We start from the raw sequence: 14,761 nt of genomic DNA, 5'->3' as shown, positions 1-14,761 counted from the left end.
CAAGGACAAGTATAAAGTACTTGTGCAGACACAGAGCAAAGTGAGAGAAGATTCACGAATGCCGGACGGAGTTTTTTGCGGACAAAAGTCCATTTGTTATTTTTTTCTGGTTTTGTGGTTTCTATGTAGATAGCCTCCTCATAATTCGCCAACTATCGCCATACCATGCCTGGTCGCCTAGTCATAAAAACCTGAGATACAAAACTTAACCCATTTGGCAAAACGGCCAACAAATGAGGAACATCAACTCCTTCAAGCCAAGGCAGGTCCATGCTATACTCGCGACACAATGTTGACCAACATAACACCTAGGGCTGACGCAGTAGCCACTGAAAAAGAAAGTAGATCAAGCAAACCGTCCGTATCATCAGCAGCGTTCGTCATCCCGGAACTCCGCGCTCGTAAAACTCATTAGAATAACCATAAACTCCTGTTTAATCTCATCTCTGAGCATAAGTCGTGAAAAGTCTTCCGAGCGGCGGTGGAAAAGCATCTAGCGGTAATGAACCGGCTCGCTAGCAATTTCCACAAGGTGCTTCGATTGCTGTACCACCACCTCATTTTTCTTGTTGATGGAGATTTGGGCTGGGAGATTACTGATCATGGGGTACCTTGCTCGTCGTTCAAGTTCGTCGAGGGGAATTTGAGAACGGATGTACTTGGTCCGTCCATCTTCATGACCCTTCCAGTCCCAACTTTCAAAACGACCTTTGGTCAAGGCAGACCAGACAAATCGACGTTGACGCTGGCAGGTAAGAACGTCATCGGTGATCTTCTTGAAGTCCCATTTGGCATTGGCTTCATTCTCGAACGCCTTAAATACAGCCTGTGTTTGGGTGTCGTCGCTCGCGGCAAGGTTCTTCAGCTCCAGTGGATCATCTCGTAAGTTGAATAGTTGAGGCGGGTCAATCGGACATGTGATATATTTCCAATCACCTCTTCGAATCATCATCAGCGGTGCCACCGTGCCTTCTCCCATATACTCAGCAAAAACGGTGTCATGACCCCCCTCACTGCCGTAAAGGTGTGGTAACAAGGAGAGACCGTCCATAGGCAGCCCTGGGATCAACTTTGAACCGATGAGATCGACCAGAGTCGGCATCAAGTCCAAGGTTGATACGTTTTGAGAGACACGATGTGGCTTGAACTGTTGAGGATGAGAGATAAGCATGGGAACTCGGACAGAGTTCTCGAAGTATGACATCTTATACCAGAGACCCCTCTCACCGAGCATGTCACCATGGTCACCCGAGAACATAATCACTGGGGCTGGGTTAGTGCCGCTCGAGGGTTTGATAGATACACAACTTACCTGTGTTGTCATCCAAGCCACACTTCTTCAACACATCAAGCAACTGGCCGATGCAATCATCAACATAGCTCACCGCTCCATAGTAGGCACGCCGAGCACGCTTGATCTGCTCGTCGGTGAAGTCATGCCCTTCAATTTCGCAAACACGCATGAGGCGCTTGCTGTGGGGGTCTTGTTCTTCCTCCTTGAGGGAGACATTCGGCAGGTCAATATCAACGCCCTCATACAGATCCCAGTACTTGTCTTCAATTGCGTAGGGGTCATGTGGGTGGGTGAAAGAGACGGTCAACGCGAAAGGTCGCTTGCTGGCGGGTTCTCGTGCATAGTCATACAGATACTGCTTAGACTTGTACAGAACCTCCTCATCATAGTCAAGCTGGTTGGTCCTGACGCAAGGACCAGCCTGCAAAATTGAGCTGCTGTTGTGGTACCATTCCAAGCGGCGATCTGGATCGTCCCAATCAACAGCCCACCCAAAGTCACCAGGATATATGTCGGCAGTCAACCTGTTTTCATAGCCGTGAAGCTGATCTCCAATGAAGTGCATCTTGCCTGCCAGAGTTGTTTCGTAGCCTGCCGCACGCAAGTAATGCGCGTACGTGGGAGTCTCGGAGGGGATGGAGCATGCGTTATCGTAGGAGCCGATCTTGGAAGGAAGTTGGCCGCTGATAAGGCACATGCGCGAGGGTGCGCACAGGGGGCTGTTGCAATACGCAGAGTCAAACACCACCGAACGCTCAGCTAGTTTGTCAAGGTTGGGAGTCTTGATCAGTGACTTGGGATTGTGCATCTTCAGCAGAGGGGCAGCCAGTTGGTCCGCCATGATGAAAAGGATGTTTGGCTTTGCCGGGAACAGGGGAGTCGAGAAGCCTGCCGCACCCTGGTAGCAATTTGGCGGTGAGATGGGCGGAGAGGCAGGGAAGGGATTGTAGGAACCCATGGTCGAGGCTTTTGGCTGTCAGTGGTCTTCTTGAGTCTCTCAGGTCTGGATGGTCAAGATGTGCTGGGGCAAACTCAGAGGAAAGAAGAAGCAGAGAACAGAATGAGCGGAAGCGGTCAGAAATAAGTAACCGCAGCAGGAGAGCAAAGGAGTGGAGCGAGACCGGATGTTGTCTTGCTAGTTCGCACGCAAGAGAAAAGAGAATGAAGGAGGCAGAGGAGCAACAGCAGCAGCGGGCAGAAGTTTACTCAGCCTGGTATCGCTTATGTGGGGAATTGGTAAAGGTGGTCAACGAACGAGTACGAAGCGCCTTTTTTTGGCGCTGCAGGACGAGCAGGCGTGTGCACCGTGACCAGCCTGAGAAGATTCATCATCCCATGTTCCTCCTTTCCATCGCCAGGGGGGACAGCGGTGGAGAGGATGATGGAGGCGAATACATCAGTACTGCCTCTGATGACGCGCGGTTCTGAGCATTTTTAAGGAATGATGATTGTTGAGAATGAATGGCAACATCTCATGGTAGAAGCACGCCATTCCTTTCCACAAGTGGACTGGCTTGGGCGGTGAGAGATGGCAGTTCCGTTCAAAGCCGTATCCGTCCTTCTGCCTATCTGTACTTTTTTTTCATGCGGAGCCTTGTTCTCCGTGTTCAAATGTCTTGGCCCCCTTGCAGCCAATCTGCAGGGTCCGGCTGGAAATGAGGGCAGATACGGAGAAGATGGCATCATACGCGAGGCCAGCCAATGCTTGCGCGAGTTTTCCTCGCTTGACATGTTTAATGATACGATAATCTGCCTTGCAGCACCTCCAACATCCGTGATTGGCTTTCTGTCAACAGGGGTCCAAAATCAAAACATGCTTGATGCGCGCAGCGGGGGAGCGCTGAGGGGCAAGGCTGAGAACATGTTCCTTTCGCTGATCTCAGCCTTGAGTGTACTAATGTCTCATCTTTTCATGCTCTTTGTGACTCACCACTCCCAATTGTCGTCTTATCTGAATCTCCTCCTGTCCGCATAGACCTCATTTTGGTCATCAGAAAATGTCTGACCCTTCGCCATGATCTGACTCGGCTGTATGGTCACGTTGTCTGGCTGAGGGTATCAAATCTCTAAGTGATAGCCTTGGCGCCCTAGCCATGCAAGGCTCAGTCACTAGGCCGTTCCTTATCATCACATCCCTGCTCACGTGAGACACCATCTCGCACTACTCGTATCGCACATCCGTATCCTTCTTCCAACGCATCGGCATTGACAGCTTCCTGAAAAAGTCATAAATTCCATGTGACCCTATCTGTTCATCGACCACTTTTAACTATATCTCTGTGACTCTAGTGCTAGCGCTTTACAGACATGCTAAATCAGCATTAGTTCATCAGAGACGATAAAGGGCTCGTTGTTCGAGATGGTCTCTGTTGATCATGCACTCCTTCGTCAGTCGAGAGTCTAGATTGTCCTGAAATGATCTAGACCTCTTATCAATCCGCGTTGCACGCTTCGAAAATGATGCGATAACGGTTTTGGACCATTGCCACGATACGATTGACAAGGATCCGGGACGCGACATCCACCAACGAGGATGCTCTGTCTTTTTGTGTATCAGGACATTTCCAGCACAGCGCGCTCTTCTGGCTCTAATGCGGGTATCTCGGTTCGTGCTACTGCTCATTGTCGAGCTAGTCAAGTTGTTGTGTGTCTAGGAATCATCGATTGACCACGCGCGCTATGTTACGCTATGGTTTGTCACATGGCGTTGAAATGCGACAGGCTGGTAGAAAGAGGAATACGGGCCGACTCAACAACACAGGAGAAAAGGGCAACATAGATGACAGCGAGCTTAGATCCAATCAGGTATCATGATGCACTAGACTAAAATCAGGCATAGAATCCATGTGACGTACAAAAGTTCTCAATTTCCCCCCCTCTGCGACGCACCAAGTCGCAGCAGGTCGAGGCCGGCGATGTATCTCAAGCACTTGTCCACGACAGCCGTACCAAGGTCCGGCTCCTACTAAAAGTCTGGCCAGGGAACCTCGAGACCTCCTGTCTTTCCGGCTCACGACCAGAATTGTACTACGTCCGGAGACAATGATAGCGCCGTCCCATCCAATGGCCATCTCGATTTCTGCCGGGCAGAAATCAGCGCTCTGTTTCGCAGTGTCATTTGACTTGTTTTGGAAGTCGCCTCCATGCTGTCTCCCTGTCTACTCACACCGATCACTGGAGCACTGCGCATGACTCAAGAACACGTTGCGTCCAGAGCCTTGCGTTACAACTGCAAGCGATGCCTGGCGTCTACTCCTCACTTGGCAAAGTGCAAATCGTATCCCAGCCATTTTCTCGCATTAACTTGCTGGGGATTCAGACCAGGCCAGCCATATGTGAGAGGGAAAAAGAAGTAGAAACCGTAAATGACCACGGCTAGTACGACTGCTGTAGCAACCCAAGTTGCAAACATGCTCTGGCCTTTGAGACGCTCCTGGGCAGTTTGGAAGGACCTTCTGGTTTTTTCGGGCACCTTGCTGACGACCTTATCCTTCTTCGCGGCGATGACGGATGACGTTTCATCGTCAAGGATGGGGTCGACGTTGAAGATGAATTCCACCAGGGCACCAGTAACCAAGCAAGACGCCAAGTGTGCAGGCAAATAGTGGTGAAGGAACAGTTGCCGACCCATGAGATAGAATGGGAAATAATGCGCAGCCCAGCAGAGGAAGAAGAAGCCGGTACTGTTGTACAGGCGAGAACGAGTGCCTACAGAAAGGTCAGTATCAGCAGACAACCACATGAGGCGACCATGAGGGGAGGAGAACTTACGTTTGTCGAGAGCGTCAACTCCACGTCTCAAGCTTAGCTGGTCTGCTCCCATGATTCCGGCTAGAACGGCAAGCAGGGCAGAAGTAATCCAATACCCAATGGGATTTCCGAGAAAGTAAATTTGCTGCTTGGTGCTCTCTTGAGTCCAGAAGCTGACACCTCGGAGAAGGAAAGGCCATTGGTAAGGCTGAGAAGCGTAGGGGTGACTGGACGTCAAGGCGTTGTTGTGATAGAACATAGCGCGTTGCAACTCGAAGTACTTGGTCAGGAATGGCAACCGTTTGACCTTCTTTGGCTCCTTAACCAGTCTAGGCGAGTCTTCGGGTATACTTGGAATGTCATCAACATACCAAATGTTGCTAGATTGCTGAACGTTCTTGTTGCCATTAATCTCGGCCTGCTTGAAGGCCCATTCCGGAAGAGGAGTTGTGTGTGTCCACATAGCCACCTTGGTCGGGAAGTGAATGAGTTTGAACTGGCCAGAGTGAGATCTGAACGGCTGTCCCTGCTTGCCTTGTTCCATCCGAATCTCGAACAATGTGTCATTATGACGGTCACCAGCTGCCAGGTCTAGAGCCACTGTGGTGAATTCCTGGTTCGTAGGGTAAAATGGAGATGCCACGTCATGTGTAAGAAGCATCGTATCGGTCACGATATGTCGTAGCTGAACCACGTCCCCATTCAATACAGGTTGTCCCTCCTGAGTCGAGTCAGAGTTCGGAGTGCCAGGGAGGATCTGCCACTGGTTGTTGGTGTCATTGAAAGGATACCCGGTAACCTGTTGTCCCTGGCTAGAGATACGGCCATCTTCGTACCGAAGTGGGTATTTATCAGGATGGCTGTGCAAGTACACTTTTGTATCTTTGTGTCGCAGGGTGATATAATCGCCATACTGGATGTCGACAGAAGCTTGATGCATCAGATTGTCACTGAGGGTTTCTTGGAATTCGGGTGACATGAAGTCATCTCCAGGGCCAGACCGTGTGAGTACGGCGAAATGGACCTGGAACCAGAACAGATAAAAGAAGAAAGGAATGATGATCAATCCCACGGCACGAGCGACGAAGTGCTTTCCGAAGGTCATCAAATCGAGTGCACCACCCCGTCGATTGACATCCAAGAGATCCCAAAGGTCAATAAGTACAGCACATCCAATGGTGACGAACGTGAACGTTCCGACGTATTTAGTGGAAATGACACAGCTCATGCAGAAGCCGGTCAACAAGAGCCACTTCCACCATTTCCGACCAAAGGGTTCATGTCGCTGTCTGTAGAATCGAATGTAGGCTAGGATGCTCAATGCCATGAAAAAGACCAGGGTCGCATCGAGAAGAATCAGCCGAGTCTGGCCAACGTGTGAGTTGTCAAAGAGTACAAGTCCTGCTGCAAGAACACAAGCTGGAAGAGAGTATCCGGATTCCCACATGATCAAAAAGACCACTACCACCGTGAGCGCCCCAAGAAGCGCAGGAAGAGCTCGGAAAGCTAGATATGGCACATTATTGGAGATGTAGGATTCACCGATGTTGTCAAAGAGAAAGTGGCCATCGTATCCTACAAGCCAGCCAACGAACGCGAAAAGAAGTTTGGCGAAAGGAGGATGGACGTCGAAGAAGTAGGTCCTTTGAAGGTAGTAGGATGCAAACTGCATTCACCATCAGCTGTGCACTTTCTCCCTTCTCATAGTATCTGAACGTACCTTTCCAAAGTGGACTTCATCAAAGACGACCTCATTGGGGTGACTGATACCGAAAAAGCGAGTAGCGAAAGCAAGCAGGGTGATCACACCAAGCGCAAGCTTATAGTCCCACTGCTTGGACGCTCTTTTTTGGACATCCGCATAAGCCTGCGAGAAAATGTGTTCATCATGATCCTCATCGGCAAAGGCCTTGTTCTTTTCCTTGCCACCTCTTTGGCGCAGGCTAGCATTAGGAGTGGCCATTCTATAGGTAGGTGAGGGTGAGGGTGAGGGGAGGCTTCGAGGGCGTGCTAGCACTTGCCCTTCAGGGATGAGCCTCGTTGTTGAACACAATCTGCACTTGTTGGATAGGGAAGGGAGAATAATAAAGTCAGAAGGAAAAGACAGAATGGAACATGAATCGAAAGAAAGTCGCTGAAAAGTCAACCTCTGAATTTAGATAGATGGTGAACTCAAGGGTAAGACGTGTCCAAAACTTTTCGAGACCGCGACAGCTGGTCCGTGCGTCGAGACGTTGGAGAAGGTCGCGTTCCCCTTAGAAAAAGGGGCTTGAACAAGGTACTTTACTTAGTTTCTTGGGTATTTTAATGAACCACTGCCATCTTTTCCCTCGTAGAGTCTACGCGGGTGGCCTACAGATTCTTACTTTGATCATTAAGTGTCAAATAATTTCAATGGCCGACAAATGCTGGCTCCTAGTCATGCCTGTCAAAGATGCTCAAGGTTTCCAACTCCCGCTGAACGATGCGATCAAATTCATCGCGATCCATGCCCGCGCTCTTTGCTAACCGATACATGCTCTTCAAAGTAGTGCTGATGTGCTGCCTAACCCCAATCTCAGATGCGCCGTACCGCTCGGCATGCTCCTCTAACCGTGCCACCGTGTCCGATCCTCTCGATGATGGCGATGATGGTGCTGGCTGATTGACTGCCGTTTCCTTTTCCTCAGGATTGTCCTTGAAGAACCGTTGGTATGGTGGAGGTTCTCGATCTTGTAACAAATCCGACTGGCCGGCCGATAGCAAATGTTGCAAGGAATGCCCATTCAAAGTTGAATCTCCAGTATCTTCCATCTCTTCATCCGGGTCATGGGCGTCCATAGCGGGCTGGACATCGGCGTAACGAGCATAGTAATCATCTTCTGATGGACCATTGCGGGCTGGTTCAACTGGGGTCTTCCTGGCGGGCGTACGTCCTTCTGATCTGTCGTACATTGCCCAGTAATCGTCCTCATCAGCTTGTGGGACGGAAAGGTTCCTTGTTGTCCGTGAATTCGCTCGGTCTGCTTCTTGTAGAGCCTCTGTCACCAGTCTTTCCTGAGAAGATTCATTTGCCTCGGTTATCGATGGTGACCAGGACGGATCTCTTTGTAGATCTGCGTCATGCGGTAACAGCTCAGCCAACTTCCAAGAACTCCCTCCTTCTTCGCCTCCCGCGCACCATAAGTACAAGGCTGTAAATGGCCAATCTAGGAGTGGTATCTGTGCCCGCAGTGTTTCCTCGTCGAACCGCTTATACTTTATTTGATCATGGTCACCGACTTCGATCTCTCCAGAAACTGGATGTGGCTCGAAAACCGCCTCTTCGATCTTATCCTTGAGGACATCTCCTTTTCGTGCATCCCAACATAATAAACTCGCCCAGTTGTCTCTTGACGAGGCAGACGTGTGGAGATCAAGACGCTGACGCAGTATTGGTGAAAGTAGAGAGAGCAGCACGGGCGGAGGTTTGGGAGAGGCAAACGACGTAGGGAGACAGGCTAGTAGCGGTGGCAGTAGAGAATGAGGATCTGGAGGCGGGATTATTTCGACCATGCTGCACAGGGTTGGCCGATCACCATCGGACGAGCAAGCTCAACAACGTGTTCTAGTGGTAGGTAACTTTGAGGGGAGTTGTGGGAGCGAAAGAAGACGTTCGTCTGCAACCATTAGTAGTAGAATTCGGATGGAGCGTGAGACACATGGAGATGTCAATAAAACAGGAAGCTAGACATGTTTGAGGATATGCGGGATGGTCGCTTGCTGGACTATTGTACGAGTAAGAAATGAAAACGGAACCGATGATCAAACCGTGGGACGTATAGCGGGAGGATCAGTAGCATGTGCCCCGATCTTCGATGTTGTCCCGGCTGCATCTGTGCGGCGGAGTGGAAGATGTGGCATTCTTCCATTCATCCGGGAGGATTGTGGCGTGTCATTTGAAATATTGTCCGAGCATACTCCTGTCGTTCAACTCCGGTCGGTGTACGAGTAAGAATACGAATCCTTAAATGATACATGTAGGATCAAAGAATGCGCCGCAATTCCCTTGTATACGGGCGCCTTTCCTTCGTTTCTCGATGCTCATATTTATTTTTGACTAACACTTTCCTTGCTTCAGGGTATCGTAATTGTCCGACAACATCAGCCTTACCAATCACGTGCGACTCAGCCTTGCTGACAAGCCACAATAAAATATCTCTTGTTTCACGGGTCCAACAACATACCTTCATTCCACCAGTCCTCCCAAAATCATTTTCGTAAGTAAAAGTCATGTCATAGTAAGTAGCACTGTGTGTTACCCTGCAAGACGATCCACATCTGGGACAAGAAGAGGCCATGCCAAAGTACAGTACAATATGACTCGCCGTTATCTTGCCTCGTTCAGAATTTCCCCGCAGTGGAACCGCAGTTATCGCGACATTGAAAGATTTCTCTGGCTAGTTGTGCGGTGACTGTTTGCTACGCCTACTGCATATGAGTGCATCGTTCTCTCGATGCCAAGGTAGCCATCGCCAGCTTCGTGAACTGTGCCGACATAGCTGTCGTCATCGTCGCGATGGCAAGCGTATCGGCCAAGAGTGGCATCAAGGTGTTTGGTCAATCGAGGGCTTCGAGCGCCGCTTACATAAATGGCAATGATGAGCCTGTCGAGCATCCACGCGAGGATACGAGTCGTGAACCGGACGTCGATGTCATCCAGAATCGCTTTCAGGATGAGAGTATCCGAGCTGAAGCAGAGTTACTCCTGCGTCGAAAGATCGACGTCCGACTATGTACGATCGCTGGCATATTGTGCAGTCTGAATTTGCTGGACAGTGGGATCATCTCGTCAGCCTCGGTGACCAGCATGCTGTCGGACTTGGACCTTGTCGGAAATCGCTACTCTGTGTCGATATTCATTTTCACCGTGGCCTCGATCTGCTTCCAGCTCCCTTCAACAATTTTTCTCCGGCTGGTGGGCCCCAGGATATTCTTTGCCACCATAACATGTGCCTTTGGCATCATCACAATGTGCACAGCCGCCATTACTACCTGGAGGCAGATGATTGCACTAAGAGTCCTCCTTGGTATTTCCATGAGTGGTGTCTTTCCTGGACTGAGTAAGTGACCTTATGTTCTTGGGAGAAACTTTCATCTAATTATTCCCAGCATATCTGATCTCAACTGTAAGTCTCGCTACGAAGAACGGCATGCTTCGACAACATGCGCACCAGTTCTTGGGTGTGCCCGCTCTTCACGTCTTTCAGCACTGATATCATGATAGTACTATACCCGGAGAGAGCAGCAGCTTCGTTTTGCAATCCTTCAATCGGGCGAGATCATAATCCTCGCGACAGGTTCGATCGTCAACTATGGCCTCAACCATCTTGATCACCGTGATGGCCTTCGTGGATGGCAATACATGTATCTTGTCCAAGGCGCAGTCACCGTCTTTCTCGGGATCATAACATATTTCTGGATGGTTGAATTTCCCGATCAATGCGAGAACTCATTTCACTTCCTATCAGATGACGAGAAGATCTTGGCCATCTCACGTATCAATGAGGATCGGCGTGATGGTGGAAAGCCTGAACCCCTAACCGTATCCGCCATCCTGGTGAATTTCTTGGACATCAAACTCTACATCTTCTGTACATTGTTCTTCCTTCTGAACATCGTATCCACAGCCCTCAGTTACTTCCTGCCAATAATATTGGTATGTCTCTCATCCTTGAACAAGACATCCTTCTCGTACTGATAAAAAGGCCAGCAAAGTGGAATGGGCTTCGACACCAACAAGGCAATATTACTTGCCTCGCCACCGTACTATTACGCCGTGATCCCGGTCCTTTTATCCTCGTATATTGGCGACAAGTACCGAATTCGGGCTCCAGTAATAATCTTCAACGCTGTCTGTCTCATTGTGGGATTCTGCATGCTCGGTTTTCCAAGTCAAGTGACTGTCAGATACATCGGCACTTTCCTGGCTACCGGAGCGTACATCTCAAATTGGGCGGCACTAAACGCTTATCAAGCCAACAATGTGGTTGGACAATGGAAACGCGCCACAGTCGCAGCGGCCATCTCAGCTTGTAATGGGCTAGGCGGAATTGCCGGGAGTTACATCGTGCGCCAACCAGAAGCGCCTCGGTACTTTACGGCCATATGGGTCAGTATAGGAAGTCATATAGCTATGATCGCTGTCGTTGCGGCCTGCACAATATGGTTCTGGCATGCGAACCGCCGAGCTAGACTAGGCGACCGATTGATAGAAGGGGTCCCAGGTTTCCGCTATACCTACTAAACACAAAATAAAATGAGGAACTGCGAGTACCTCTCTGGGACACTGCGACTTTGTCATTATCAAACAAACGATTACAGCAACGAGACCGATGCCTATACTTCAGCCGGGGACGAGCATGGTGTTTTCCTTTCAAAGACGTGCCCTTCCACCACTTTCGATAATGTTCTTCAGAGATCGACTATCAGGCAGGGGATCCCCTGAAAAGTCATCAGTCGGAATCTGCTGTGAAGCAAAAGCCAAGAACACTGCCTCCCAATGACCATCAGGAAATCTGAGCAGAAAGCCTCCATCTTGTTTGACGCCATTGTCAAAGCCGGCGCTTCCCTGGTTCATGTGGACTTCGTGGATCCCTCCCGGCCCAAACGACGAGCCATATAGATATATGTCCGCCCGTTGCTCGATAGCATCATCGAGAATCGGCTGAAGTTGATCGAGAATGTCATTGTCTGGGCCGACTTCCATAAATGGCAAAATTCGACCAGCCTGGAGCTGCAGGCGGCCGGGCGTCCGAGCGTAGTCAAGTGCATAGTTGTTGGCCTGTTGATCGTCTGGATCAATTGCTTGAAACCCGTACTCGAGATTCGCGAGAGACTGAGTCAGTTGATTGGAGAAGGCACGGTCGAACCAATACACCAACTCGTGTGGCTTGGTCTTGGACTTGACGTTGATGGCTGCTTTCAGTTGTGTTGGCCCGTTACTCTGGAAGACCAAATTGATGTGAGGTGTACGATCTTGTGGAGGGTCGACTTCGTAGGATACAGGCTTCCCCTTCCAGACCCCATAGTCCTGGATGGGCATTTCGAGTCGTTAACGGAGAGTTCCAAAATTCAGTCAGGATGTTATTCAGAACTTGGGCAAAGACTTCGGAGGTTGGGAGAGTGTGTTGAGGGCAGGCAGAATGCCCATCTTATAGAATCATAAGACACAGGCGCTGTTGCGGCTGAGACTGATTCTTGTCCTCGTATTCGCAATGTCTGTTGGTTAGCTGACCAACGATCCAGACCCAGCCATCAGTCCGAATCACAATCCTGCAGACTCAGTCTTTTCTGGGAGACCGCGGCCACGCGCGTGGGCTGAATGCACCCTTGACCCACAACTTCCATGGCTGTGAAGGCTGGATGCATAGTTGAGAGCTTTGAAGCGAGGTGGGCTTGGTAACGAGTATACGGGTATGAGCTGAACCAGATTGACAGCCTTCGTGATCGTGTCTCGGATATCCAACCGCCCTTTCTGTATCAGGTGCGGCTGAACGTCTAGCAATGCTTGAGCACAAGGCATCATTTTGCCAAGGTAGAGGACTCAAAGACTGGCATGGTTAGAGTGATGGACTGATTCACGATCGGTGGCCCCAGTTAGTAAGGAAGATCACGGCGACCATACTCCGTACACCATAATGCGACAAGGCTACGCTAAACCGAAACCAAACATACATCAACACGCGCCTTGCTTGATCACAAGTCTCCGGCCACAGTCTTTCCAACATTTCAAGACGTTTTCTGTGACGGAATCATTGCCACATTCACGCGTCGAACTACTGCAGCAGACTTGTCTCTGGACTGAAAATACACGATGGCGCCTTCGAAATCATCTGCTACACCTGACGAGACGCGTTCACGTTTCGCAGCCCTTGAACCACGCATCAAGAACGTCCCCCAAGCGACCATCCGAAAGAAATGGAAGCCTCTACCGACATCATCTCAGGACAAGGTCCGACAGATCCTTTTGAATGTCGAAGCGAAGCGAAGGGGGTGCAATGCGCGAATTCCTCCACTCAGCAAAACCCGCGCGGGACAAGCGTCCAAAGCCAACACCAAGAATGCTCTCAAGGAAGAAGAGTACGACAAGATCGTTGAAGAAATCGCAGACAAGTAGGACTCTCTCTGGATCATCTCGACATTTCGCCACCACACTTCTCTTGAATAAAGAAGCTGACAAGTCTTGAAAAAACACACAGACTGATATCCCGTCTCCCTCGCATGCCTTTCCCACCCGCACCCACCAGTTCCTCTCAAGACGACACACCTTTCGACCTGTCCAACACCCTCCACCGCATCTCATCCCTTCAATCGACCCTGAACATGAACACGTCCTCGTCACACCTCCTCCGCCGACAGATCAAGCGCGAACGACGACTCCTGAAGCGCGACACGGCCGAACTCGACGCACTCGAGACGGGTCTGAGGTCCGCCAAAGACCTTCGCCGGAAGAAAGAGCGCGGTTTGCATCCGGTGGTTCGGAAACTTGCCGACTCCGAAATGGACTCGAGTCAACTGGGCCGGGTTGAAAGGATCAATAGTATCACGGGCATTTCTACCAATTCCTCAGAAGACACAGACTCCCGCCGTCCGAATGGTCTAGCTGAGACTCTTGGACAGGAGGAGGAGGATGAGAGGAAAGATGAAACTCTGAACTCGATGCACAAACAACTCCGCAATCATTTGACTAGCATGCAGAATAACACGGCACCCATACATCCCGTTCTCGCGGCGATGGATGAGACAAAGGCGATGCTGGATTCTTTTGCGATGAAAAAGTTTGATCACGAGACACTGTCACAGATATACAATGTTTCAGGATGATGATGACAATGACGATGACGATGTAGCGAGGAGGACAAGAAGCACCAACGAGACGAGATGAGAGTCATTGTACTTGTGATTGTCCATGTAAAGATATGAATCATGACCATGAATGAATGTATGATATATTTGCCTTCACAAACTGCCTTACCTCAGCTTGAGTGTACCGCAAGAAGGTATACCCCAGTTAGTAGTGTAGACACTACGAGTATGCAAAGAGACGTTGTGAGAACGTGAGAAGCGTATAGATTTTTCGTACAGGACGATTGACTGACAATCCTTCATCGTCATTGTGGTTTTGCTCGTCGCTTCCAATCTTTCCCAGCATGGCCATTGTGATAATGAATCTCTCCTGTTTGACAGAGAACCAAGGAGCGACCTCGAGGATCACCAAGACAACCCCCCAGCGCGATTTCAATAGACCTTCCTGTTCCAGTTCGCTACCAGTCACTCTGTCACGCTCTTCTCTACCCTTCTACCCTTGACACCAGTAAAATACACATCTTTTACCTACGGTATCTTGGGCACCTTGGGTGCCTCCTGTGACTATTTATTTTCTTCCATGCTCGCCTATAGACGACTCTGCTCGGGGTATTCATCTCTTGTCTGCCTAGGTATACTCCTTGTACCTGAGAACAGAATCAAAGTGATTCTTTGACGGTACACCGTACACCCCGAGTAGAAAAGAGTTGATTCGTTTCTCGATCCTCGTAGCCTCGTCTTTCTCGTGCTGAACCTCCCTCGCCAGAAGGTGCCTAGCTAGGTACGGAGTAGAAATCAGTCCGATTTCCCATTTGGGGTGTGTCCTTTGTTCCCGTTGGTCGACGAAAAAGGCGAGGTTTCTTCCCAAAAAGGCAGGTTACAGTTCCCAAC

At 49.9% G+C, this 14,761-nt stretch overlaps 5 protein-coding genes across 5 annotated transcripts; 2 read left to right on the top strand and 3 right to left on the bottom strand.

The window, feature by feature from the left end:
- Window positions 1–71: 71 nt before the first annotated feature.
- Window positions 72–2,636, bottom strand: PV06_09437 (choline-sulfatase). Its single transcript, XM_016410889.1, has 2 exons — window positions 1,313–2,636; window positions 72–1,263 (listed from the first exon to the last, which is right to left on the bottom strand). The coding sequence occupies exons 1-2, from the start codon at window positions 2,250–2,252 to the stop codon at window positions 494–496; spliced, it is 1,710 nt and encodes a 569-aa protein (XP_016258696.1). The 5' UTR covers window positions 2,253–2,636; the 3' UTR covers window positions 72–493.
- Window positions 2,637–4,117: 1,481 nt separating this feature from the next.
- PV06_09436 (uncharacterized protein) lies at window positions 4,118–7,186 on the bottom strand. Its single transcript, XM_016410888.1, has 3 exons — window positions 6,765–7,186; window positions 5,066–6,710; window positions 4,118–5,002 (listed from the first exon to the last, which is right to left on the bottom strand). The coding sequence occupies exons 1-3, from the start codon at window positions 7,005–7,007 to the stop codon at window positions 4,551–4,553; spliced, it is 2,340 nt and encodes a 779-aa protein (XP_016258695.1). The 5' UTR covers window positions 7,008–7,186; the 3' UTR covers window positions 4,118–4,550.
- A 232-nt stretch (window positions 7,187–7,418) lies between these two features.
- Window positions 7,419–8,832, bottom strand: PV06_09435 (uncharacterized protein). The gene has a single exon (XM_016410887.1). The coding sequence runs from the start codon at window positions 8,576–8,578 to the stop codon at window positions 7,460–7,462; it is 1,119 nt and encodes a 372-aa protein (XP_016258694.1). The 5' UTR covers window positions 8,579–8,832; the 3' UTR covers window positions 7,419–7,459.
- A 417-nt stretch (window positions 8,833–9,249) lies between these two features.
- On the top strand, window positions 9,250–11,692 carry PV06_09434 (uncharacterized protein). Its single transcript, XM_016410886.1, has 4 exons — window positions 9,250–10,125; window positions 10,175–10,191; window positions 10,290–10,721; window positions 10,776–11,692. The coding sequence occupies exons 1-4, from the start codon at window positions 9,582–9,584 to the stop codon at window positions 11,307–11,309; spliced, it is 1,527 nt and encodes a 508-aa protein (XP_016258693.1). The 5' UTR covers window positions 9,250–9,581; the 3' UTR covers window positions 11,310–11,692.
- Window positions 11,693–12,805: 1,113 nt separating this feature from the next.
- PV06_09433 (uncharacterized protein) lies at window positions 12,806–14,022 on the top strand. Its single transcript, XM_016410885.1, has 2 exons — window positions 12,806–13,177; window positions 13,264–14,022. The coding sequence occupies exons 1-2, from the start codon at window positions 12,879–12,881 to the stop codon at window positions 13,886–13,888; spliced, it is 924 nt and encodes a 307-aa protein (XP_016258692.1). The 5' UTR covers window positions 12,806–12,878; the 3' UTR covers window positions 13,889–14,022.
- Window positions 14,023–14,761: the final 739 nt, after the last annotated feature.

Source organism: Exophiala oligosperma (assembly GCF_000835515.1).
Source record: "Exophiala oligosperma strain CBS 72588 unplaced genomic scaffold supercont1.10, whole genome shotgun sequence".
Taxonomy (NCBI): domain Eukaryota; kingdom Fungi; phylum Ascomycota; class Eurotiomycetes; order Chaetothyriales; family Herpotrichiellaceae; genus Exophiala; species Exophiala oligosperma.
This window is presented reverse-complemented; position numbering and strand designations above follow the sequence as displayed.